Below are 24701 nucleotides of genomic sequence, written 5' to 3' on the forward strand. Positions count from 1 at the left end.
CATCAGAGCCCCCTCATAAACCCTAAGGAACAAGCAGTTTTGAAAGCCCTCTGCAGTATTGATTTATCATTTTCTGCAGCATCAGCATCACTTTGAAGAACAAGGGGCTTTGTAATGTAGTTGTACATTTTTCCTAAAAGAATCTTAAGTGCCTCATAGGAGTGCATGATTGCTCAAGATGCTTCATAATTTATTCCTTCTCACATTTTTCAGCTGTGCAGCAAAACACTGGTGAATATCCAGGAATGAGGGTCCTTACAGATGGCATTGACATGTACCAGGCTCACATGAAAACCCTCACATCACCTGCAGGAAGGAGAAAAAAAAGGTAGGAATGAGCCTCAGAATTTCCTGAACCCATGTGGAGGGTTTGAAACACCTAAAAGGTGTTTTAGACATGGTAATTTTGCTTCTTGAATCCTGTTCACTCTCAGCAGTGTTGTTTCTGTTTAAGTACTTGGTAGGCTGGATGTTGAGCTGGTAGCATCATGTCCTAAAGGATTCCAAAAGCAGCTGTCCCAAAGTGTGAAGTTCCACTTGGAGCTCAGGGAAGACCTCAATGACCAAACGTATGCAAGGGATTACAAGCCCCACTTGCCTCTTGCTGGTGAGAGCAGGCTTATGTCATCCCAGATACTTTTTGAGAGTAAATAAATGGCTTTGTTTTCCATTATTTGAGAGAAGCCCAACAGGAAATTTGCTCTGTTGACTTCAATGACCTCGAAAACACTCGTAGCCATTTAATCTGGCTCATTCAAGTTCTGTGTGGATTTGTTATAGGGATGTAAATGCTGGTTGAAATCTTACAAAGATAAGTTTTCCTTGAGTGGGAAGGCCAAGAGACTGCAGCTCAGTGAGTAAACAGAGAGGAATAGTTATTTCTGGCTCCACGTTGCGATTTCTAGCTCACTGCTCCTTCAGGCTGAATGCCAGCAAATCCTTGAAGGTAAGGCAGGGCGTGGGGGTCCTCTGACAAAACAAGCCTTGAGGTGTTGAGATAGCATCAGCATACCCCTGTCTGCTTAAATTAGCTGAGGCAGAGCTAACAGTGGTTGTATGACTCAGGGTATGAAGTAAACACCAGTCACTGCTGAATGTTGATCTCTGGAGCACAGGAATTGTTCATGGCGTGTTGACCTGCCCTGAACTCCTGAGATTGCCCAGGAGTTACTGATGGTTACAGCCCAAACACAGTGAGCAGCACCTTTTGCTCTGTGCAAACACACTGTGAGACCAATGCTGAGTGCCAGGGACTGCCCTAAATCCATCTTTGGTTTGCTCTGACTTCCCAGCATGGCCAGGGCCCGAGGAGCTGTTCTGGAGGGACTGGTCGTGGGCACCAGATGTTTGCCCTACCATGGCTGGCCATCCCTGCTACCCAAACACCTGTCTGTGCTAATAAATACTTCATGCCAAGTCCTGAAGGATGAGCCAAAATGTCTTGATAGCCTGGGAAAGCCCCAAAAGTGTGTGTAATGTCTGTTTTGCAAGAGCAATCATCATGTGTGGGCCTCTTGCTCAACAGCAGTGAAGGTCTTGCAGAACAGTTTGGGAGTGCCTTTTGCCCTCTCCTTCATCCATCTGGCCATCCATAGCTTGTTGGGGGATCCAGAGGATTTAGAGGGACTGGCAGAGGTGGCAGCTGGCCTGGTGGCAATCCTGCTGTCCCCTGGTTGCCTGTAATAACCCATAAATTACCCTGCCTTGCTCCTGGAGGCAGCGGTGGGCGTGTGCTGATTACAGCGCTGGGCTTGACTCGTCATTGCAGCTTGGTTCAAAACCAAATGTATCCTTTTCTTTTTCGTGTCAAGAGCATGATTAAGTCCTCCTGTTTCTGTGCAAGAGCCTGGAGCAGCTGCCTCCATTCTCCTCTGGCTGGACTGTGTTTCTCAGGATACAGGAGGGATGCCAAGGAAGCAATGTCTCTCCTGGGAGAGGGTTGGATGAATCATGTTAAGGGAACTCCAGCAGAAAGTTTCACCCACAAAGGGTGGGGAACAGCAGCTGATCTAGACCAAACGATGACTTAACCTTGAAAATTAAGATGTTGTTCCTTCAATTTTTATCCTGCTGGAAAACTGAAAATATTTCCATGACGATATGTCCATGAAACTCAACTTTTTTTTTCTCGGCAGAAAACCTTTCTTCTGCCCAAAGCCTGCCTGTTGGAACACTCCCCAGCAGCTCTACTGGTGGGCTGGGAGTTTTCCAGGACTAGCCTGAAGTTTCAATCAAGGAGTTGTTTGGGGGTTTTTGGTTTGTTTATTTGTTTGCTTTTAAGGCAGCCAAGCAAAACAACTGCTGGCAAGAACCTTAGTACCTGATTCATCCCTATAAAATTCTCTGCAAAGTGAGAAGGCATTTGCTTTTCAAACTGAATTTCCTCTGCTACTCCAAGCAAGAGTTAATAAAGGACTTAGAGGTGTTTGTTTCATTTTGGGTGCCTAATCAGTTCTCAATATGTTTCAGATGAGCCATGTTAAATTTATCCCATGACCCTATAATTACAACCTGTCTTTCCATCCCTTAAATAGCCACTCTGTCTTTTCAAGCATCATTTTGGTTCACCTTCCTGGCATCCAGTTTTAAGTAAATATTTTAAGCTCTGAGGAGTGTGGCTCTCTGCTTTCCGCTCTCCTGGCTTCCTTGAGGACAGCAAGGACTCCACAAATTTCCACTGATGGGCTTCAGATCAGCTCCAGATTTCTTTTATAGTGGAGAACAACTTTTTTGGCTGTTTAGAGAATGGAAAGCAGCCTCAGGGAACCTCCTTTTTCTCTTTGACAGTGGAAAACCAGCACTTTTTTAATCTTGTGTGCCTTGGTGCAGCTGAAAGGTGCTGGAGCAAGCCCTGGAAAGGGAAGGTCCTGCAGAAAGAGGAGAGGATGGGCCCATCCTTCCTGGAAAGGGTGGAGCAGGGTGGCCTCTGGCTCTTCAGGACGTCATGGAACCACCCATCAGATCCTGGGGATGACTTCACCCTGGCTTAAGGATGGAACACCACCAAGGAATGACATTTCACTTGGATTTTTAAAGTTCTAGGCACAGCTTCTGCTCCAGGTCTGGTTGGTAACTGAGTTCATAATTTTGGCTTTCACTGCTTGGCCACAAGCAGTGAAATGGGACTATCCATGAGGCAGCACTGGAGCTTTTCCCACCTCCTCCTCCTCCTTAGAGCCTTCCCTTTCCTGCATTTCTTGTGCTCCTTCAGCCTTTATTGCACTGGCCAGGAAAGATGGATTTGAAATAGCCACAGCTTTGCTTTGAAGACTGCTGCATTGAAAAGAGCTGCTTAACTCCCTCAATGTCAAGCTTATGATATTAAAATCAATAATTCTCCCTCTTTTCCAGCTGGTTTTAGTGGTGTGAGCTGTGCACAAAGGACTCTCATGCTGTGGCTGCAGTGCACTTGGCACCTGAGCAGGGAAGGGGCAGGTCATGGATAAGGACTGGGCAGGTCTTCTCCTTGCTGGGACCTCTCCTGGTGGCTGGAAAATCTCCAGGTTGGTTTTGCTCATGTTTTTGCTGTTCTAAGTGGAACTGACTTATATAAAGGAGTGTTAAGATGGTCCTGCAAACACAGAGGGGTTGAGAAGTTCAGCTACTGTGATGATGAGTATTTTCTGGGAAGGAAAGCTATGTCCATTAAAAAATATTCAAGTTTCCACGTGCATAATGCCTAGACTTGCCTCAGCAGAGCAAATTCTTCTCAGGTGAGAAGTGATTTTACAAGGACATTTTGGACAAGGAGGAATGGCTTCCCACTGCCAGAGGGCAGGGTTAGATGGGATATTGGGATGGAATTGTTCCCTGTGAGGGTGGGCAGGCCCTGGCACAGGGTGCCCAGAGCAGCTGTGGCTGCCTCTGGATCCCTGGAAGTGTCCAAGGCCAGGTTGGACAGGGCTTGGAGCAGCCTGGGACAGTGGAAGGTGTCCCTGACATGGCAGGGGTGGAAGGGGATGGGCTTTAAGGTCCCTTCCAACCATTCCATGATTGTCCCAGAGCTCTCCAAGATGAGCAGTGGCAACCACCTGCAGAACCCCTGTGCAGAGACTGATCTGTGCCCTTCCTGTGTCTGAAGGAGAGACAGGTAAAGCCCTCCCCAGCACTGGTTTCCTCGAGATGGCATTGCCTGCCTGTGAATATTCATGTGCAGCTTGTTTCTGCAGCAAAAGTGTGAGCAGGGCTGTGATGCTGCTAATTGCAAGTGAAAGTGTTAATTTTCACACAGTTGTAAAAGAAATCCCAATTTGTGAAGATTTTGCTTGAGTCAGGGGTGAAGTCCCTGTCACTTTTAGAAGGTGCAGATGGGAAATGCTGAGTTGGAATATTCAGCCCCTCTTAAAATACTTTATTCCATCAGAAAGATTCCCAGGCTCTCTCAGCATGTTACTTTGTCAAACTCACCTTTTTTTTTTTTTTTTTTTACCTGAGAGAGGCTGGAGTCTCGACTTATTATTCAACTTTCTATTGCAGCTTTGTTTAGTGGAGTTTATACATTCTTAGATCAAACATTATACAATCTGACCAGGAATCGTGCAATCACAGTGGGAGATGCGAGGAAACAGCATAATTTATTTTATAAACAAAGGCATCATCCACATTAAAGTACCGGTTGGTTAATAAAATGGGTTTTAATGCAATAAAAAAAATAAATATGCAGCTTTCCCTGAGCTGTGTTTATAAATAGTTGCACTCAAATGAGGAATGTGGCGCTCATGTCTTCCCACAGAGGCTGCCTTCATCTCCTGAAAGCATCTCCTGAAACCCTGGCTGGTTTTGTCTGGGAAAGCTGCAGGGATTTGACCAGCTCCTCATTGTAAAATGCAGTGGATAATGAATGCCAGCAGAAGGACTAAACTCCATTTAATATTTATCCAGAGATGAACCAGCTGCTCTAGGTTGGAAATGTGTAAAGGCTTGTGCTAGGAGAGCTCTGAGGGACAGGAAAAGGTGATGTCCAAGCATCACTAGATGTTGTCATCACCCACAGCTTGTCCTGGAGGATGCATTCCTTAGATCCTTGTGGGACAGCTTTGCTGGTAAAGTTGGAACTTTGGGAAAATGGCCAAATTACTGTGCTTGATCTGCTGGCTGGGCAGAGGATCCTCCTGAGGGGTTGCTGGACAACCAGCCTCGTTGAGGAGCTGGAAAATGTGCTCAGTGGGGTTTGTGTTGTGGGCAAAGAGCTGGTGGATCAAGCTGCTGCTTGTGGAGCTGAGCCCTGGGAAGGAGGAGAGCTGGGGGGATGGCCACTTTTTCTGAGGATGTGGGTAGGGATCTGGGAATTATCAGCTGGATCAAAACTTGCTTTATCCAACAAACATTTTGACAGCTCCTGGAAGAGGAGAAAGGCTAACATCAGTGAAGGTAGTGGTACAGTGAGCCAGGAGAAGATTTCATCCTGGAGCTGCAGTGAGTTATTACAACCTGGACTGTAAACCAAAAGCTGCAGAGAGTTATTACACACACGTGCACACAATATAGCTCAGAGCCCGGCCACTGAGACCCTTCCTTGGGGATCCATATAAAATACCTCTCACAAAAGCTGCCCTGTGTGCAAGCAGAGGAACTCCTGCTAGTGACGTTAAAAATGGTGAGAAGAAAAAAAAAAATTTAAAATCCCACAACCTCTTTTTTTCACACACACCCAAGTGGTGTAACTCTTATCTGGCTGCCAGTCTGTTGGAGATACCAGCACAGCTAAGCAGCACACACCATATGGGACACTGAAATGCTGCCTGGGAAGCGCTTTTCAGTCGCTGCTCTGAGCTGTGCCAATGTAAAAAATGTCCCCTTTGTCGTGGTGGTGAATGCATCTTCTTGTTCCCCCTTTTGCCTGGATTTATGTTAAGCCTGGCTTTGAGCCCAGTTTGATCTGCTCACTTTATTGTATTGCAAACAGTAGTCAATGGCTCTTCAGCTTGAGATCGCCTGGATTTATTTTCAGGTCAAGTCAACTCTCCTTGACCCAAGTCTGAACCAAAATACATTCCCAGAAGATTCCCCCACAGGATATGGGATCCAGAGACAGAGTGACATTGTAATGAGTTCAAGGTTTCAGCTCAGCACAACAGAGCCCCTGTTGGTGCAGGGAAGGCACTGAGCAATCCTTATTTCAGCAGATTTTGTCACCCATCAGTCACTTCCCTCCACTGAGCAGTGTCACACCACGGAACCCCAGGATGGTTTGGATTGGAGGGGACCTTAAAGCTCATCTTGTTCCACCCCCAGGTCACTCCAAGCCCCAACACACTGCTGGTGTTTGTGGTCTGCAGGGAAGCCAGTCCTTATGGATGTGTTTGCATGGCTCTGACATGCCTGTGTGGAATTTGCTGTGCAGGCTTTAAACAACTGATGAGATGGTCTGCATTCTTTTATTATTTTTTATAAAGAAAAGTGGGATGTCTATTGGGGACTGCCTGGCACAGGGGCAGAACCAGCTGATACTGTGTCATGATGTGTAAAACACTGCTTTGAAGATTTGGGACAAAACCAGAATGAACTCATGGATTTAGCCTGGGTGATAAATCTTCCTTCAAAATAAGGCAGCCTTATGTTTGGTACAAAAGACTGTTTATTTCTTCTATGGAAAAAAAAAAAGAAAAGAAATGGTGTAATCAGCTAGGATTAAGTTTCCAGGGGCCCTGGACAGAAGCTAAAGCCCACATTGCCTCCTTCTCATGCTCACATTGGATAATTGGAGTAGTTTAAAACCTCTCTGGCTTCCTATGGTTTTGGGCTATGAGCTGCTGCCTGTGTGCCTTGAACCTAAAGCCATTGCTAAGGACCTCAGCAACAGAAATTAAATGTCCAAGTGTTTGGCTGGTATGAACTGCATGTTTCAACTAGGAGCCTGGCCCAGGTGTGGAAAAAATAGGGCTTTATTCCCGTTTTCCATCTCAAGGAGGTATTGAATCCACATGGCAAATACACAACCAAGGTCCAGCTGACTTAATGCTGCATTAAGAGTCTTTGTGGTTCGGGTGCACTGCCTTTGTTGTTCTGCCTGCTCGTGGTTAATGTTTCATCAGCCCTTTTTTACTTTATCTGCTCGTGTAATTACCTAGGAACAGCCCTGTGTGCACTTTGGTGATGCTTCAAATTTCACACCTCGTTGGGATGAATGCTGGGGAAGCTGTCAGTGTGAGAGCCAGGCAAAGGGAAGGTGGAGAGCTAGAAATCCTGCAGGAGCTTGTATGTGTGAGCTCTCCTGGGCAGAGTGGCCTGTGCAGTCTGAGTGATAAGCAAATCCCATCTTTTCTGATGGCTCAGGCTGGGTTATCTGTGCCTGAGCTGGCTGAGAGTGTGACGGGGTCAAACAGCCATCGATTGTTTTATGGCGCAAGAGCTGCTCTGTGGTCCCCACTATCTTGTGTGGGGAGCTTAAGCTGTGCTCTCCCCTTGTTCCTCTGGAATAAAACTCCCTTGGATGGCAAGGGGAAGGCCATGGGCACGAGCAGTTACTGTGCACTGAGTTGTGTGTCTGCTGAAAACCCTCCTGTAGCTGTTCCCTGAGGTGTTTTTCTACAATCCACAGGTTTCCCCTAAGAAAAAATACACTCCAGGAGACAGGCAGGGAGCAAAAAAGGGAGCAGGGATGCTCCTCTCTCAAAGCAACACAAAATTTGTGTGGCCAGGAGACAGGTGGGAAGCCAAAGGTGGAGTGTGACCATACCTGTGGAAAGGGGCCTGCAGCCAGCCCCACTTGCTGTGTGCAAGGTGTCTGCCAGGAAAGGTCTCTCCAGGGAGGAAGGGCTTTATCTGCCTCCATGTGATGCAATTTAGGCAGGAGACGGGGCTGGATCTGCAGCAGGAGCATCTGGCACGTGCCACTGGAGCCTCCTGGAGAATGGAGACCAGGCATGGAGGGAGCCTAGGCTGGGCAGCAGCTGGAGCAGGGCTTTCGAGAGCCCATGTTCTGCAGGTGGCTACTGAGTTCTGAAGTCCTGAGTGTGTGGCTGGACTGAGAGCCAGGAGAAGCTTGGCAATTTCCACTTCTGCTGAGCCAGAATTTATCTAGAAGGAGATGACCAGACAGTTCCCAACCACCAAATGTCAGATGAAAGCAGCTGCAATGTCTTTGTCTTCTCACCTGTTTGCTGGTGGGCAAACAGTGACTGCTCACAGTAAAAAATTACCCTTTGTGTTCACTTACTTAACATTTTCAAGGAGTTGTGGCTAAATGGAGGTGACCTTCACTCTCAGCTCCCATGCACGGGCTCAGCTCCAAGAACTGCAGTCAAACCACGCTGACTTTCAGCAGCTGGGACTTGGGCCCTGCGTTTAATGTCCCTTTCTCGGTGCTCGTGCGCTCGGTTTTCCTTGCCAAGATTATATTTGCTTTCCTTCCTCAAGGACTGCTCGAAAAATCAGACTTTAAAACAATATGTCTTTTTTCCCCTGCAGAGAACAATATGATATGCCACTGTTGAATTAATATGTCCATGAGAAGTGAATATAATCTCCCCAGTAGATCCCCTTTCCAAAAGATTTACGATTTAATGAATTTTTTTATTTCTTACCGGCCTGTAACATTTAGCTGTTTTACACCTACAGGGCTCTTTCCCATGGAAGCAAGTGAAGGTGGGGGGGATCCCATCATCTTAATTCCAGCTCCTTGCTTTCTTCTCTCTGTCCCCAGCCTGCCACTTGCTGCTGATGCAGATTTCCATGGCATGGCTCCTGTCAAAACCCACCCTTGCCATGTTCACATCTCACTGCTATTCCGAGAGTGTGCTATGAGGACAGGAGAAGTTTTTGAATAATGTTTATGTAAAAATCAGTGTCTCTGAAAAAATCTTCTCTGCTGCCTGCTTAGCTGCTCCAGGCAGGATTTCTGGCTCAGGGTTTGATGTTATCCTCCTCATGGTCACATTCTGGCACGCTCTCAAATAAATGGCAGTAATGCCTCTGACAGCAGATTAAGAAGCAGCAAATAACATCCATTGGTAACACCTTTATTTAGTGGAAAGGGTAAGATGGAAATGAACTGTGAAGGGGAGACCCATCTTCTATAATTACTGGCTACACAGGTCATATTCCTAATTCCACCACCAATTGATTTCTCCTGAAAGCTCTCATTACATTGAAAATAGCAAATTGATTGCTCTGCCTGCACTTTCCTCAGCGGATCCTGCTGGAACTGTTGCAGTATTATTGCTTGGCTTTGGGAAAGCTTGCTGGGATTGACAGAAAATGCCCTGCCATGCAGGTGGACACGACCTTAAACCTTTCTCCTGCTGTGTCTCTCTCCTTCATCCCTGGGGCTGTCCAAGGAATGCTTGGATGTGACACTCAGTGCTCTGGGTGGCAAGGTGGGGATCAGTCACAGGTTGGACTCGATGATCTCGGAAGCATTTTCCAACCTAAACAACTCCGTAATTCTGTCTTTGGGTGGACAAAGCCAGAGAATGGTTAAAAGCCTGGGTGGCCCAGCTGAAGAGGGCCACGTGAAGCACTGTGTGCTTTGAGCTGTCTCTCTGAATCAGAGCTGCTCACCATCACTTGTCAGGAGGCGAGAGCTGACGGCAGCGTCCCCGCGCCGGACAGGGCCTGGAAAACACAGATCCCTCCCAGCAGCTTTCACAAAGCTTCCAGCATGTGCTGCCTCAAACCACAGATGCTGCAGGCCTGTGACAGCCCAAGAAGCTCAGCTTTATGCTGGAAAATCTTCCTCTTCAATGTGGTCCTTACTGTTGTGGTGCTGAAGCTGAAAATGCAGCCTTGGAGCTGCAGCAGAGATGGAAACGAGCCCCCAAGCAGCTTTTTGCGATAAAAATGTAATATCTCATGAACCTTTGAACTAACAGGTGGGTGCTGTGGAGGAGGAAGGGAAGTCCTGAGCTGTGATTTCTCTTTTATTGCTTGGTTTAGTGGTTTAGGGGAAGCAGGAGCCTTGCCCTAGAATGCGCTGTGGTTGCCCTGGCAGCCTCTCTGTGCATTTCTCTTCCTTCTTTCTCCACTTTTAAGAGGTCAGCTTCTTTCTGCCACAGTTTCTCTAGTGCTGCCTTTCCTACCCCCTAAGCAGCTTCCTCAGCTTGGGGGCACCTCTAGCTCACTCCATCCTTGTGCAGAGGAGGACTCTGGTTTCCTGGAGCTGCCTGTGAGCACATGAACTTCTCCTGCCTGGCAATGGGAGGCTGCTTCTCCCTGCTCTCTTCCCCCTGCCTTCCTCATCGTGCGTCTGTTCCAGACCGGACAGGATGGAGCTGGACAGGAGAACAGCCCTGGGGCTTCCCTGAGGCTGCTGGGGGCAGGGTTTGGCACTAAATGCCCTGATTGTTCCCTGCTGCTGCTGCTGCTGCTGCTGGGGGAAGTGAAGCTGGGCAGCATTGCTGGAAACGTGCCGCTCGTTTCCTTTCTGCTGCCGTTCTAGAGGTGACTCCTGACGCAGTCATCTCTTTATTCCTTTTGTTAGCACAGGGGCTTGTTCCTCCATCCACCCCTCCCTCCCTCCATCCATCCATCCATCCATCCATCCATCCATCCATCCATCCATCCATCCATCCATCCATCCATCCATCCATCCATCCATCCATCCATCCATCATCCCAGCAATGCAGCGAGGAACACGACCAAGAGAGGACACAGGGCTGGCTGTCTTGGCAGAGAGAGGAAGCACAGGATGCTGGGTTTCCCCTTTGGACACTTCATGGATCACAGCCTGCCTTCCTCCAGGGCTGTGCTGGGTTTTGGTGTGGCTGGGTGGGTGTTTGAGCTCCTGGCACTGTTCTGTGTGTGTGTGTGAGGCTGCTCCCACCTCACTCCTGCTGCACGCAAACCCTCTCTTGTGCAACTGGAGAAATGTTTCCCCTTTGTCCCATTCCCATACTTGCTGTGCAATCAGAATGCTCCCCCACCCAACAGAATCTGCACTTTGCCTTCTTGGCCTTCTCTCTCATTCCCAAACCTGTGTCTTCCCAGCACTCGAAGCTGCCAACTGGAGTTTTTTACTTTTTATTTTTAATTTCTCTGTTGATTTGAGTAGGCAGGGCTGGGTGTCAGCTTCGATCTGCCTCCCAGCTGGAAAGGGAAGCCTGAAGAGAAAGGGAGGGTGCTTTCAGCCTGTGTTCTCAAAGTCAATAAGGAAAAGCTGTGAGGACTCGGAGAAATTCAGGATTTTTTCTCTCCCCTACCCCATTAGTAAAAATTGTGCTTTTGGAGAAAAAAAACAACATATTGCTGTAGTTCAGACAGTTAAACAAAACATAAATGCAAACCAAAGCAGTTAAATAATGATCTGGCTTTCAGTGCTGCATTTTGCCCAACACTGACATGTTGCCACAGACTCCTCCATAACAGGGTGAAAACTGCAGAGCTTTGCTTTCCTAAATCATAAAATGGTTTGGGTTGGAAGGGACCTTAAAGCTCATCACATTCCACCCATGCCATGGGCAGGGACACCTTCCACTATCCCAGATTGCTCCAAGCCCTGTCCAGCCTGGCCTTGGACATTTCTAGGGATCCAGGGGCAGCCACCCTGTGCCAGGGCCTTCCCACCATCACAGGGAAGGATTTCTTCTATCTAACCCCACCCTCTGGCAGTGAGAAGCTATTTCCCCTTATCCAAAATCCTTCTTCAGCTCTCTTGGAACCCCTTCAGGCACTGGAAGGTGCTTTAAGGTCTCCCCAGAATATTCTGAACAATCCCAGTTCTCCCAGCCTGTCTCCTTTCAGTAAGTGATGGATCACCTGGACAACTGCATCTCCAAGGAGTTGCCGGGCACGGCAGCTGCAATCTGCCATCACATCTCTTGGATCACCTGCTTGGATTGGTGGCAGACACCAATTAATCATGGCAAGCAGGCAGCAGGCAGCAGCTCGACCTTCTGCTGATTTATCTGAGGTTCCCAGCTCTGCGTGCTCTGTTCTAGGCAGGTGGTTTTGCATCATGCAGATTTTTAATGCCCGAGCACCAAGCAAAATCCAGTTTTTGTAGCTAAAAGGGAATTGGCCCTGGCTCTCCTGTGAGGAACGTGCTCCTATAAAATGACACCTGAAAGGAGGAACTCAGAGAGGGCAGTGAGGGCTCTGCCCTGGGCAAAGTGCAGGACAGGGGAGGTTGCCTGTGACTCCTGGACTCGCAGCAGCTTTGTGGTTCCAGGTGCTGGCTGGTACTTTTGGAGAGCTGAGGAAGACTTTGCACTTTTTGATGTTATTTTCTGGCACACCAAGTAAAGCAAAACCACTCCACTTGCTTTTTTGGCCAAGTGATCAGAGTGCTGCTAGGGTGCCTTTAGTTTTGTTTTTGGTTTTTTGGTTGGTTTTTTTTTATCTCCCTAGGATTTTCAGAGCCTGATTCAGCCAAGTTCTTCAGTCCCTGCTTATTTTTAAACCTAATCCTGTCACTCTCTGACATCACTGTGCTTCAATCCCACCAACATCCATGGACTTGGGCAAGCACTCAGAATTCAAGCAGATGCTGAAACACTTTGCTCACCAACAGCTGTGAAGTTGGGAGGACCTCACCCAGGGCGAGCAGGGGTCAGGAAGGGAGATGAGACACTTTACATCCCACCCTTTCCATCCATGGGTGTTACATTCATATTTTCTAAAAAATCCCTTTGCTTAGGATTTTTCTCCTGGGAAGCTAAGAAGCTTCAGAGAAAAAGGTAAAAAATAATTATCTGATTTGTTTTTCCTGTGGTTTACTTTTTTAGAATGTGTTTTAAAATTGTTTACTAACAGGTGAGTATTTTATTGGCTTTTGCTGTGAGTCGTTTTTACTCATTGGCCAAGCTGTGTCAGAGCTCCAAAAAAAGTCAGGAGTTTTCATTATTAGCTTTTTAGCCTTCTGTGAGTATCCTTTCTGTATAGTTTAGTATTCTTTAATGTAATCTAGTATCATAAAATAATAAATTAGCCTTCTGAGAACATGGAATCAAATTCATCATCCCTTCCCGCCACGAGGGACCCCACAAATACAATACATGGGATGGTGGGAGACTCATCCCTCTGTTCTTGTTCCCTGGCACCCAAACCAGAAAGGAACCCAAAGCCCATCCAGTGCCACCCCTTGCCATGGGCAGGGACACCTTCCAATATCCCAGGCTGCTCCAAGCTCCATCCAAACTGGTCTGGAACACTTCCAGGAATGGGGCAGCCACAGCTTCTCTGTGCCAGGGCTTCATCACCCTTCGCAGGAAAGATTTTTTTCCCCAATGTCCCATCTAAACCTGCTCTCAGTTTGAAGCCATTTCTCCTTGTCCTGTTAATTGCCTGTGGATGTAGGATTATGTGGTTTTTGGGACAGGTTCAAGGGCTGAAGTTGAGCCCTGTATCTTCCAAAAAGTTGTGGTTCAGAGGTGTCAGCTAAGCTGCATGTGCTGGCTGGGCAGTGGCTCAGCCCTGTTGAGGTGATTTAGGAGCTGTAGGTCGGTGTGGGCTCAGGGGGAGGGTTTGGGGGCTGAGCTCACCTGGAATTTTGGGAGCAGCCAGGTGGAGACCCCTGGGAGCTGTCAGTGCTGCTGGCAGGGCTGGGCAGGTGGATGGACATCAGTCCCAGCGTTTCCCTGGGACACACAGCCTGACTGACCCCCCTTTCCCTCAGAATCAGTGTTGCTGCTTCTGATAAAGGCATGGGACTATTTTTGGGCTAGGAACCATTTATTGCCCAGATAAACATCAGTCTCAGAGGCTGTGAGATTGTAAAGGAGCAGCAGTCAACCACAGCTCAAGAGCAGTCACAAGTTTCTTCGTTACAGGGTAATGTATAACTTTCTAAACTAATAGACAGTTGTCACAGAGATTATTTTGGTTTTCTAAGCTATCACTTTTACTTATTTCTGCCGCACTGTGGATATTTTTATCTAATGGGATAGTATCACATGTACACAGATATGCTTCTATTAAAACTTGTAAACTCTTAGTTACTCTGTAAAATGACACCCCTACATTATAACCCTTCACCATTTTATCAATACGATTTCCTACATTATAAACCCTTCACCAGCTCATCAATGCAGTTTCCTACTCTATAAACCCTTCACCATCTTATCAATACAGTATCTTATTTAAGGCATGTTCTTCCTTACAACTATAGAAACATCAGTTTATGATTTTTCTGCTTAATGTCTGTGTATTGTATTTTCACATTAATCCAAGCTTCTTCTAAGGTTGCAGATCAAACTCTTCAGTGTCTGTGGAAGTTTCTATTTTTCTGATTCCCACACCTTGCAGGAGCCGTGCAAGGAAGGGGATTTTCACCTGGAGTCAGTGACTCCCTGGCTTCTTGCTGCTTTTCCTTGGTGTTAGTTTTTCTTGCCCTTGGGGAGGGAGCAGAGGTGAGATCTGCTGCCTCCCCTGGCCTTGTCTACCTCAATACTTTACTGTGGCAGGAAAAAACCAAATGGAAATAGAAAACAACCATAGACATGCTGTTTAATTTTCTTCCTGTCTTCCATATTTTTTCCTGCTTTTTCACCTTTTAAAATATTTTTTCTCTCCCTCCACTTTTTTATCTTCTTTCATCATCTTTTCCCCTCCCCTCTCTTCTTCTGTATTTTTATTTTTATCTTCCTTTTTCTCTTCTCTCCTTTTTTCTCTTTTCCCTCTTTCCCCACATTTTCTTTTTCTCTTTTTTCACCTTTTTTTTTTCACTTTTTCTCTCTAACCCCCCTTTTCCTGCTTTCTCTTTTCTCTACTTTTCTCTTTTTCCTTCTCTTATTTTTCTCTTTTTTCCATTTTTTTCTTTCCTCTCCTTTTCTCATTTCCCCTCTTTTTCTATTTTCTTCTTTCCCTCTCTTTTCCTCTTTTTCTCTCCTTTTTCTCCTTTTTCTTTTTCCTCTTCTGTCTCTTTCTCTCCTTTCCCCTTATTTTTCTTTTTCCTCTTTCTTTCCTTATTTCCCTCCCTCTGATTCTCTTTTCCTCCTTTTTCTTTTTCCTCTTTTCTTCTGCTTTTCCTCTCATTTTCCCTCTTCTCTCCTTTTTCCTCTCCTTTTTTTCCTCCCTCTGATTCTCTTTTTCTCCTTTTTCTTTTTCGTCTTCTCTCCTGCTTTTGCTATCCTTTTCCCTCTTTTCCTCCTTTTCCCTCTCTTTAATTCTCTTTTCCCTCTTTTTCTCCTGCTTTTGCTCTCCTTTGCCCTCTTTTTTCTCTCCCTTTTCCTCTTTTTTCCCCTCTTTTTTCCTCTCTTCTCCTTTTTATGACCCTTTTTCTTCTCTCTTTCTCTATTTCTCTTTTTCCCTCCCTTTTTTCTCTCTATCGCTCTTTTTCTCTCCTTTTCTCTCCCTTTTTCTTCTCTATCGCTCTCTTTTTCTCTTCTTTTCTCTCCCTTTTCCCCCTCTCTCGCTCTCTTTTTCTCTCCCCTCCTTTTTGTGTCCCTTTTCCCCATCTCTTTCTCTCTCCTTTTTCTCTCCCTTTTCCCTCTCCATTTTTCTCTCCATTTTCCCTCTCTATTGCTCTCTTTTTCTCTCCTTTTCATTTTCCCTCTCTCCCCCGCTTTTCCCTCTCCCTTTCCCCCTGTTTTCCCCTCCGTGTCCGGTATCACCCCTCTCTACCCCGGCTGCCCGCACCCCTCGCTCCCGCTCCCGGAGACCCGGCCGGGGCCGCTCCGAGCCGGGGCTGGGCCGGGCTGATCTGGGGCCGATCTCGGGCTGGGCTGAGCGGATCTCTGGCGGTGCTGAACGCCTTTGGGGCCGAGCCGGGGCCGTGCCGATGGGGGCCGGGCGGCCGGGGCCGCCCCCGGGAGGCGGGCTCCCCTCACGGCCGATATAAGGCGGCGTTGGCGGCAGGGCTGTGCTCACTCGCTCGGGCAGCGCTGCCGCTAGGCCCCGAGGTAAGGGCGGCCCCGGGCGCGGGGCTGCGGGACCCGGACTCGCTCCCCTGAGCGCTCGCAGCCTCCCCCGCGTCCCTCCGGGCTCGCACGGGGTGGGGGGAGCCTCTCCTGGCTGTCGCCACCTGGGTTTCCCGTGGCGGGAGGGTCTGCGGGAGCTTGGAGCGGCCGCCGCTCCCCTGTGTGGGTGCCCCTGCGCGCCCAGGTGCGATCCTCGGCTCTGCTCCTTCCCCCGCGGTTGTTGTTTGTTTCTTCTGCCGGAGAGTTTGAATGTGCCGGGCTGTGGGGCTCGCAAAGCCCCTTGCGGGCATGGGTGTCCTCTTGTGGCGGCCGCCTCGTCATGCTGGAGAGCCGGGACACGGGCAGGGTGAAGGTGTACGGGTGACAGCCCGCCCGGCCACCCTGGCTTTTCCTTCTCCCTTTGGGAAGGGCAGAGCGCAGCCCTGAGCGGTCGGGAGGCAGGTCTGAGTGCGGGCAGGAGCGGGCTGTGGGATGCTCCGCACATTGCTGAGGGTTTTGACGCTGCCCTGTCGTGCTGGGCTGCCCTCATAGGCGGGGATGCTGGTGCTTGTTTGCTTTGCCTGCAGGAGTGGGATGGGGAGGATTCATTCCTGCAGGCTGCATCAGCTCCAGGGACAGCTCTGGGGCTCTGGAGCAGGATTTTGGGTGCGTCTCCTTTCCTTCTTGTCCTGTAAACTAGCAGCGGCTGGATTTAGCACATGTGCCTGCCAGGTGGAAGGGGTGATGGCCTGCAGGAGTTTTGCAGTGTCGTGGACACAAATTGCAGCCCTAGCTTCCTTGAGGAGTTTTTCAGATACTATGCTGTCTGCAGGGAGCGCTGAAGTTGTTTTTTTAGGAGCACGGAGTGACTTTATTGAGTGGGTTTGTCTGGTGGGTTCTCCCCGTACCTCCCAGCTAATCTGGGTGGGAGTGGGAGCTCGGGTTACAGCAGCTAATCCCAGACTACAGGCGGGTTTGCGGGGCTGTAATCTGTGAGCACAGCCCTCCTCCCCGGCGGGACTGGAGCCTGGGAGGCCGGCTCGGTGTCGGGTTTTTATTGCCGCGCTGGGGATGCGGAAGGCGCAGGCAGATGGATGCACGTGTGTGCAGCAGCCGTGCTCTCTCTCGGCTGGGATCGGCCCGAGCATCCTTCCCGCTCCCTAACATCCCCAGGGTGGCTCTGAGCCACCAGCTGCGGTTGTGGTGGCCGTGGTGTCCCCAGCATTGGTGTGAGCCCCAGCCTCAGGGGCTCTCTGCTGCCCTGGTGCTGCCTCTCTGTCGGAATCTGACACCCCTCAGCCAGGTTTGAGTTTCTTCTCCATGAGGTATGTGCTGGAGCTGCGTGGTCACAGTCCTGTCCTGAAATGGGGTCTTGGATGTGGAGTGAGCCTGTTCCTGTTGTTTTAGACCATGTGCCTTTCCAGACAAGCCCAGGCCCACCCATGCTCCTACTGTGGCGTGTCAGGGGGGTAGCAGGGTGTTCCTCCTGCTGTGCTTCTCTTTCTGCCCCCAAGCACCAGCAGGAGCAGCTTTTGCCATGGGGCTGGAAGTTTTGTGGCTTTTAGGGAGTTTGCTTTAATTGCTGCAGAGTTTTGAGGTACAGGAACTTGGGGATGGTGCTGTTTCTCCTGTGTGTGAGAGGAGTGGAAAGTGTTTGTGCTGGGCGTGCAGTGGGACCCTGGGTGAGGTCTGGCAGGAGCCCCATCCCTCTGTCCCACTTGCAGCTCTGGGAGGGTGGATCAGCCCTTCTGCCCTGCATAGTGTGGGTTAAATCACTCTCTGCTTTCCCGAGATGAGCCCAGGATCGGCTATCCCAGGACGGGGAGCTGCCACTGGCTCAGCTCCCTCTTTAGCCAGTGTTTGAGCAAAAGCCGTGCTTAATTTGGTTTGAGTCTCAGCTCCGTCTTTCATCAGGCCAGCAGGATGAAAGGCATAGGCCAGATCTCCTCACGGGCCAATTTGGGCCTGTTTGTGGAGAGATTTGATCTCCCCTGAATGTGTGCAGGGCCCCCCTCATTGTTAGTGCCACCAGCTTCCCCTCGGCTGGGACAATAGTGCCTTGAGTCCTCTCGGGTAATCTCCCCCCTTATCTCCCTTCTCTTCCTGAGCCTCTGTCCCTGACAGGCAGGAGGGTGGGAGCTTTGGGAAGAGCTGATTATGCAGATGGAGAGGTGCTGTGTCTCCCTTTTTGGGGAGAGGGGGTGAGGAGAGGGTATTCAACACATCCAAGCTCTTCCCTGCTTATCTCCCTCCCTTCTGTGCTCCTGGAAACCCTCCCAAGAGATTCTGTGGTGGGGTCAGGGATATTTGGAGATCCCCTTTGCTCTCTGGTCGCTTGGCCACGCTGGCTTTGTCCCAGGCTGGTCCCTCTCTTTGTGGGGTCATGGGGAAGAGCAGGGTGACCATTGCAGGGGATGCTGGATGTGTCCATGGGTGGGCTGGCTGACCTGATGGGCCAGCTCAGGTGGAGCCATGAGGATCCATCCCTTGGGAACAGCTTTGTTTTGGGTCCCAGGCTGGATCCTGCACTCCAGAACTGGCCTGGCCATCATGTGCACAGGCCTGTGGGTGTTACTGAGGGTCCCAGGGAGGGGGACAGCATTTTTACACCTCCCCAAAAGCACAAGGGGAGTTATCAGCCCACTTGGGGTTTTGTGTGAGCCATTAAGGGCCTTTTCTTTCTGCTAGTGAGGAAGTTAACAAGTTGCTTTGTCCACTGCCTGCAGGTAGAAGAAAACACCGAAGAGGCAGCAAAAGTAGACATAGAAAAGCAAAAGGGTGGAAAGGAGGCAGTTGTGGAGCCAACTTTTGGGGGAGTGTTTTGAAATCAAAGCACTCTCCTAAAAAGAAAACTTAAGACCAGCAGATCTATTCAGCAGTCAAGCTCTTGAGGTTTTTTTTTTTTTTTCTCAGCGCTGTGTAATGATTGTTAAATGCAGGGGATACTTTGTAAAATAGAAAGGAGGGGGGGGAGGACAGAGCAGAATTTAAATTTAAGTTTGGATAGGAGTACAAAGCCCCTTAGTTCCCCAGTTCTCTTTTATGCATCTGTATGACTTGACAAGATGCTGACCAGAGCCTGTGGTAAATGTTTTACGGTACCATGTATCAGCCAGATCAATTCTACTGTGCTTGAGGGAGTGCAGATGAAATGGCTTAAAGGTTCCCCTGCTGAAAGCGATAGGAGCATCATTTCTGCTGGAGGAGACAGATTTAGTCGCCTGACATTTATTTGGCCACGGTGTACTTTGCAGATTTCACACCCGGGGACGATAGCCAACCTGATGATGTCAGATGTGAGCTGGAAGAGAGGGGAAAAATCACAACAAAATCTGGTGCTGCTCCTCTTTTGTCAAGCAGATGAGTTTTGCTGAGTGTCTTGGTTGTTTTGCTCCACGGAGTGCTCTGATGGAAGGTGCCTGGCAAGAGCAGGCTGTTACTAAAGCGGCGCGTCCCGGTATGACACAGCGGCAGAAATAGCTCCGTAATTTACGTCATTTCTTTCAATCCTGTTTTGCCTTTAGGTCACTTGAATTCCAACCCGAGCGACCATGAGCGCGCTTGACTTGACTTCCATCCTGGATTTCCTGGAGACGGCCAACTTGACGGAGATCAACTGGACGTGCAGCAGCGGCGAGTGCATCACGGTGGATGCCACGACATGCCCTGGCACGCTCAACAAGAGCGCCCTGCTCTACACCCTGTCCTTCTTCTACATCTTCATCTTCGTCATAGGCCTGGTGGCCAACTCGGTGGTGGTGTGGGTCAACCTGCAGGCCAAAATGACGGGCTATGAGACCCACCTGTACATCTTCAACCTGGCCATCGCCGACCTGTGCGTCGTCATCACCCTGCCCGTGTGGGTCGTCTCGCTCGTCCAGCACAACCAGTGGCACATGGGGGAAATCACATGCAAGATAACCCACCTGATATTTTCCATCAACTTGTACAGCAGCATCTTCTTCCTGGCGTGCATGAGCGTGGACCGCTACCTCTCGGTCGCCTATTTCACCAACTCCAGCAGCCGCAAGAAGAAGATCATCCGCCGCTGCATCTGCATCCTGGTGTGGCTCCTGGCCTTCTCCGCCTCCCTCCCGGACACCTATTACCTCAAGACAGTCTCTTCCAACAGCGAGACCTACTGCAGGCCCGTCTACCCTGAGGAGAGCTTCAAGGAGTGGTTGATTGGCATGGAGCTCATCTCCGTGGTGCTGGGCTTCCTCATCCCCTTTCCCGTCATCGCCGTGTTTTATTTCCTCCTGGCCAAGAGCATCTCCACCTCCAGCGACCAGGAGCGCAAGAGCAACGGGAAGATCATCTTCTCCTACGTCGTGGTGTTCCTGGTGTGCTGGCTGCCCTACCACGTGGCCGTCCTGCTGGACATCTTCTACAGCCTTCACTTCATCCCCATCAGCTGCCAGATGGAGAACTTCCTCTACGCCACCCTCCACATCACTCAGTGCTTCTCGCTGGTGCACTGCTGCGTCAACCCCATCCTGTACAGCTTCATCAACCGCAACTACAGATACGAGCTGATGAAAGCCTTCATTTTCAAGTACTCTGCCAAAACGGGCCTCACCAAACTCATCGACGCCTCCAGAGTGTCAGAAGCAGAATACTCAGCTCTGGAGCAAAATGCCAAATGACTGCAAGCCCAGAAAGGAACTTCCTTGACTCTCTGACCTGATTTTTTTTTTTTTTGTGTGCGTTATGGTTTGTTGTTTATTTTTATTTTTTTTCTACCCCTTCCTTTCAACGTGCTTGTTACGAACGCGGCGTGAATTCCAGCCTACAAAAGAGAGAGGACAAAGTGTAATTTAAGAGTAGGATCAGTTGCAAAGTGGAAGTGGTACCAAAATGAAAAACCTTTTCTCCTCCTAGCCCAGTGTGGACTCCTCAACAATGCTATGCAAGTGGAAATTATTTCCTAGCAGACAAAGCCATTGTGTACCATAGATGACATGGATAAGCTTCTCCTTCCACGTCTTGATTCCCTCTTGTCTCCTTGTGTATGTTTATATATAGTGTGTGTTGTATTTAAAAGCTCGAGACTTTATTTTCTGCCTCTTGGTGTACCTTATACAAGTGTATTTGAAAGTTAAATATATTTTTATCATGTATTTGAAGTATATTGCTGATGAGTGTATCCAGAGTGCTGTAGTTCTGAGTGTTAGGTGGCCGTTTGGCTCCAAGAGGATGCTGATAAATAGGATGGAAATGATCTCTTGGGAGCATCCTCCCTGGCTGGCACACTTTATGGACCATGGCTTTATGTGGTGTCACACCCACATGCTGGAGCATGAGATATATGTAGTGTAATATAGCTGCCATCATGTTAAAATTAACAGTATTGTCAGAGTCCTTAACTCCTACACCCCTGCTTCACCAGGCTGTATCCTCCTGCACAGAGTGAGTGATCTTACTGCTGAGAGTTGTCTCTATTTGTAAGTTATTTTTGTAAAATAAAGATCTGAGAAAAAGAAAACAAAACCTGTGCCTACCAGTGGTTTGACTTGCCAGCCTTCTCCTCAGGTAAAAGAAAAAAAAAATAAAGCCAAAAAGGAGGGATCTCAAGGCCGCCTAAGTCCTTTGGAGCAGGAGCAGACAGGTCAGTCAGATTTTTCCTGGTGTTTGGTGGCCAGAAGGAGCTGATGGAGGAATGGGAGACGGCACTGGAGCAGGGTGAGCAGGGAAGGGCAGGGAGGAGTAGGTCTGTGCTGGTGGGTAGGTAAAAGTGATGGATTTATGAGGTAAAAGCCGCTAGGACTGATAAAAAGCTGTGTTTGTAGCTTAGAAATAAACACGGGGAAGGAAAATACAGAAGTGTGCAGATGGAGCGGATATTTGGACTAATCCAGGTTCAGCCCTCTGTGGTTTTTGCTGGCTGTGGAATTGGGGGTTAGCAGTCCTGACAGCACTAAATCCCTTTTTATCTCTTTTTCCCTTTGGTGTGGATTTGCAGGGCTGTAGTGTCCGAGTGGGGCAGGATCCAGGCGCTGTGGGATGCCTCAAGTGGAGCTCTAAGCCAGCAAAGGACTGGAATTGTGGTGGTGTTCACCTCAGGACAAGGTATTTAATGTCAAATCATGATATCTCCCAGCTGTGTTTGCTGCTCCAGGGCAGTGCTACACTGAAATTCCTGTTCAATCCAAGCATGCCCTCATCCCTCTGCCATCCCAGCAGCCAAACAATCTGGGAATGACTGGTTTTTATTTCTCTCTACACGTTCCATTACTGCCTCCTCAAAGGTCGTCCTGTAAAAACAGATGTTAAGTCTGCCATCCCCTCCTCGTACTGGTGTTGCTAAAAAAGCACCAGTGCATTCCCAAATGGGGAGAAATCCCAAAAGAAAGAGGATTTTTGGTGCAGAGAAGCTGTCAGGATGGAGAGCAGAGCAGGTGTTGCTTTTTGTGCTGCTGCTTCTTGTGCACTGTGGGTATTTTAAGTTTCCTGTTAACCTTAAGCTGCTAGGGAAGTTCTCCCTCGTGCTGACATTGAAATGAGTTAATGCTGAGAAATTAATGCCCTGCTTTAGCTGGGCATTGCTTCCCTTCCCCTCAGCATCCCTGTGTGCAGCTGTGTGTGCTGGATACAGCTCTAGCATCCTGCTCCTGTCCCCCTGCAGGGTGTTTTCCATTTTAGAGCAGCAGAACTGTTTCAGTTCAGGTTCCCTCTCAGGCAGTGGGTTGTTCTCACGTGGTGCTGTAGCTTTACACTGGCAGAAACTCGCAGAATTTCTTTTTTTTTTTTCCCTTTCCCTCTGCAGTTTGGTATTCACAGAGCGGCATCAGCCCTGCACAGAGCCCGGGTGGTGCTGAGTGTTGGGGAGATCCTGCAGGCCTGCTGCTTCAACCACACTGATAAAGTCTCCAGGCCTCTTCCTCGGGGAGGTGAATCGTGGTGTGATGGTGCCTTTTCCAAAAGCAGGGTCAGACAGGGAGCAGGGAAAGGTCAGGACTGTGACCCTTGCTGTCAGTACTGTGCACACATGGATCCTTTCCAGCTTGTCAATGGGAAAACCTGGAGGTGAGGGCTCACCTTGTCCCTTGAAAGGACAAGTGGAGCTGGGAGGCAGCACCCCCCACACCAGCAGTTTGGGAAGTGGGAACCTTCCAATCCTCTCTCCAAATCCTCTCCAGGGATTGGCACTGCTGAGGGCCCCTGAGGTGGCCATGACTCTGTGGGAAGGGGCTTAGTGGGCAGGGGATGGGAAATGGGTGGAAGGTAGAACAACGCAGAGGGACAGGAGGGATGGAGTTTGTAATTGTGTATTTCTCATTAGGACTTTGGTTTCATGCTCAAAAGTCTCAAAAATCAAACTGGCAGGGGTGTAATAGCTAAAAACTTGTCTGTGCTCTAGGGAGCTTTTCTCCTGTGTGACACAATAGCCCAGCTGGTGTTTGCACTGAGACCAAAGTGTGGATCTGGACTCCTTGGAGACTGAAGTGAGGGAATTTATCAGCAGATAGCAGGTGAGTGAAAATAGGTGTCTTCTGTGATGGGACTGTGACTTAGAGTGATTGACGTGCTGGCTGCTGTCACTTTGTTTGGCCAAACGTCCCGAGCCTGGAACTTGGGGTGCTCAGGAAGAATTTCTTCATGGAAAAGATTGTTAAGCATTGGAAGGGGCTGCCCTGGGGAGTGATGGAATCCCCATCCCTGGAAGTGTTCAAGGAAAGACTGGACATGGCACTCAGTGCTCTGGGCTGGGTGACAAATGGGGATTAACCACAGGTTGGTCTTTGTTTGAAAAGACCTCCCAGGCCATCAACATGACTCTGTGATTCTGTTTTATGGAGGGTCCCTGCTCCTCCCTGCTGTGGCTTTGTGGCTTGCTGTGCCTGGGGATCTCCCTTGCTCCTCTGACAGCTACAGGTGTCTATGGGGATTCAGGTCTTACCTTTTCCAGGAGGTCAAATTTGCTGTGTAAAGGCTTGGCTGGAAAAATGAGCACAAATCAAACATAATCCGTAACCTGGAGCAAGTCCTCCTGCTTAACTCCTGGGCTTTCTGGTAAAGCATCTCCACGTGCCTTGGAGGCAGGCACTGAGCAAATAAAAAATGCATCTGCTCTGTGAGAAAGGCTTTATTTCTCTTCTTCCACAGAAAGTGCAGTGCTGCTTTATTGTTCCTTAAACACAGCTTTCCTTTTATGAGCCATAAACGACGTTCAGGTGTAGCACAGTGACTTTAAATCAGCTCCTCTGGCGTTATGCAGATAATGTACTGCAAGAAACACCCAACTGGCCCCTTTCTCCTTGTGCTAATTCATGGTTTCAGCGCTGCTGATTTTAGGTACTCTCCTTTCACGAGTTCACTGAGCATAAAAGCCAGTTAAAATTCCTAAGCAAGAAATAACTCAGCTGTGAGCAATATTGAAGCACGTGGGGGCGGGGGCAGCGCTGCCAAAGCCCAGCTCTTAACTCTCTTTCTGAGAGTTCCTCCATGACAAGAGTGGAGCTGCTACTTTAGAAAGTGAAGGGGTGTGGGGCTGGGGATGTGATGGGGATGGGTTTTGGGGGGGATTGTGCAGAGCCCAGGGTTTGCTTTTAGGCTCCCTGCTCCATGAGGACGTGTGGCTGAAGAGCATCTGAGGCAGAGCCTGCTCCGACTTACACCCCGGATTTACAGTAGGATAATGCTGCTGGTTTAAAAGGAGCTCTCTGGGATTTATAGGGCTTTTTATAAGCGTGATCAGGAATTTCAGCCATAATCCTGTGCAAATGTATGGGTGTGAGTGGTGATGTGTGCATCTGCATGGCTAATGCAGAGTAATACCCACAACAGCCAGAGCTCAGAGATGAAATCACAGCAGCACAGCAGAGGATAATCATAGCAGTTTGCTCCCACAAGAGGACTTGCATTCCAGGGTTATAATGGGATTCAAACCAGGCTCCCAAAGATCCTGGCATGGATAAGCCAGCTGTA

General features: G+C 48.9%; 1 protein-coding gene across 2 annotated transcripts; it reads left to right on the plus strand.

Moving 5' to 3' along the window:
• Positions 1–15738: 15738 nt before the first annotated feature.
• ACKR3 (atypical chemokine receptor 3) lies at positions 15739–21257 on the plus strand. Of its 2 annotated transcripts, none has more exons than XM_030952737.1 (2): positions 15739–15776; positions 19298–21257. In XM_030952737.1, exon 2 carries the CDS (start codon positions 19325–19327, stop codon positions 20417–20419), a length of 1095 nt encoding a protein of 364 aa, XP_030808597.1. In that variant the 5' UTR covers positions 15739–15776; positions 19298–19324; the 3' UTR covers positions 20420–21257. The 2 variants fall into 2 exon arrangements, with proteins under 2 accessions (XP_030808597.1, XP_030808598.1); XM_030952738.1 differs by lacking the exon at positions 15739–15776 and adding an exon at positions 15811–17098.
• The last annotated feature ends 3444 nt before the right edge of the window (positions 21258–24701 follow it).

This window comes from Camarhynchus parvulus, chromosome 7 (assembly GCF_901933205.1).
Source record: "Camarhynchus parvulus chromosome 7, STF_HiC, whole genome shotgun sequence".
Lineage (NCBI taxonomy): Eukaryota > Metazoa > Chordata > Aves > Passeriformes > Thraupidae > Camarhynchus > Camarhynchus parvulus.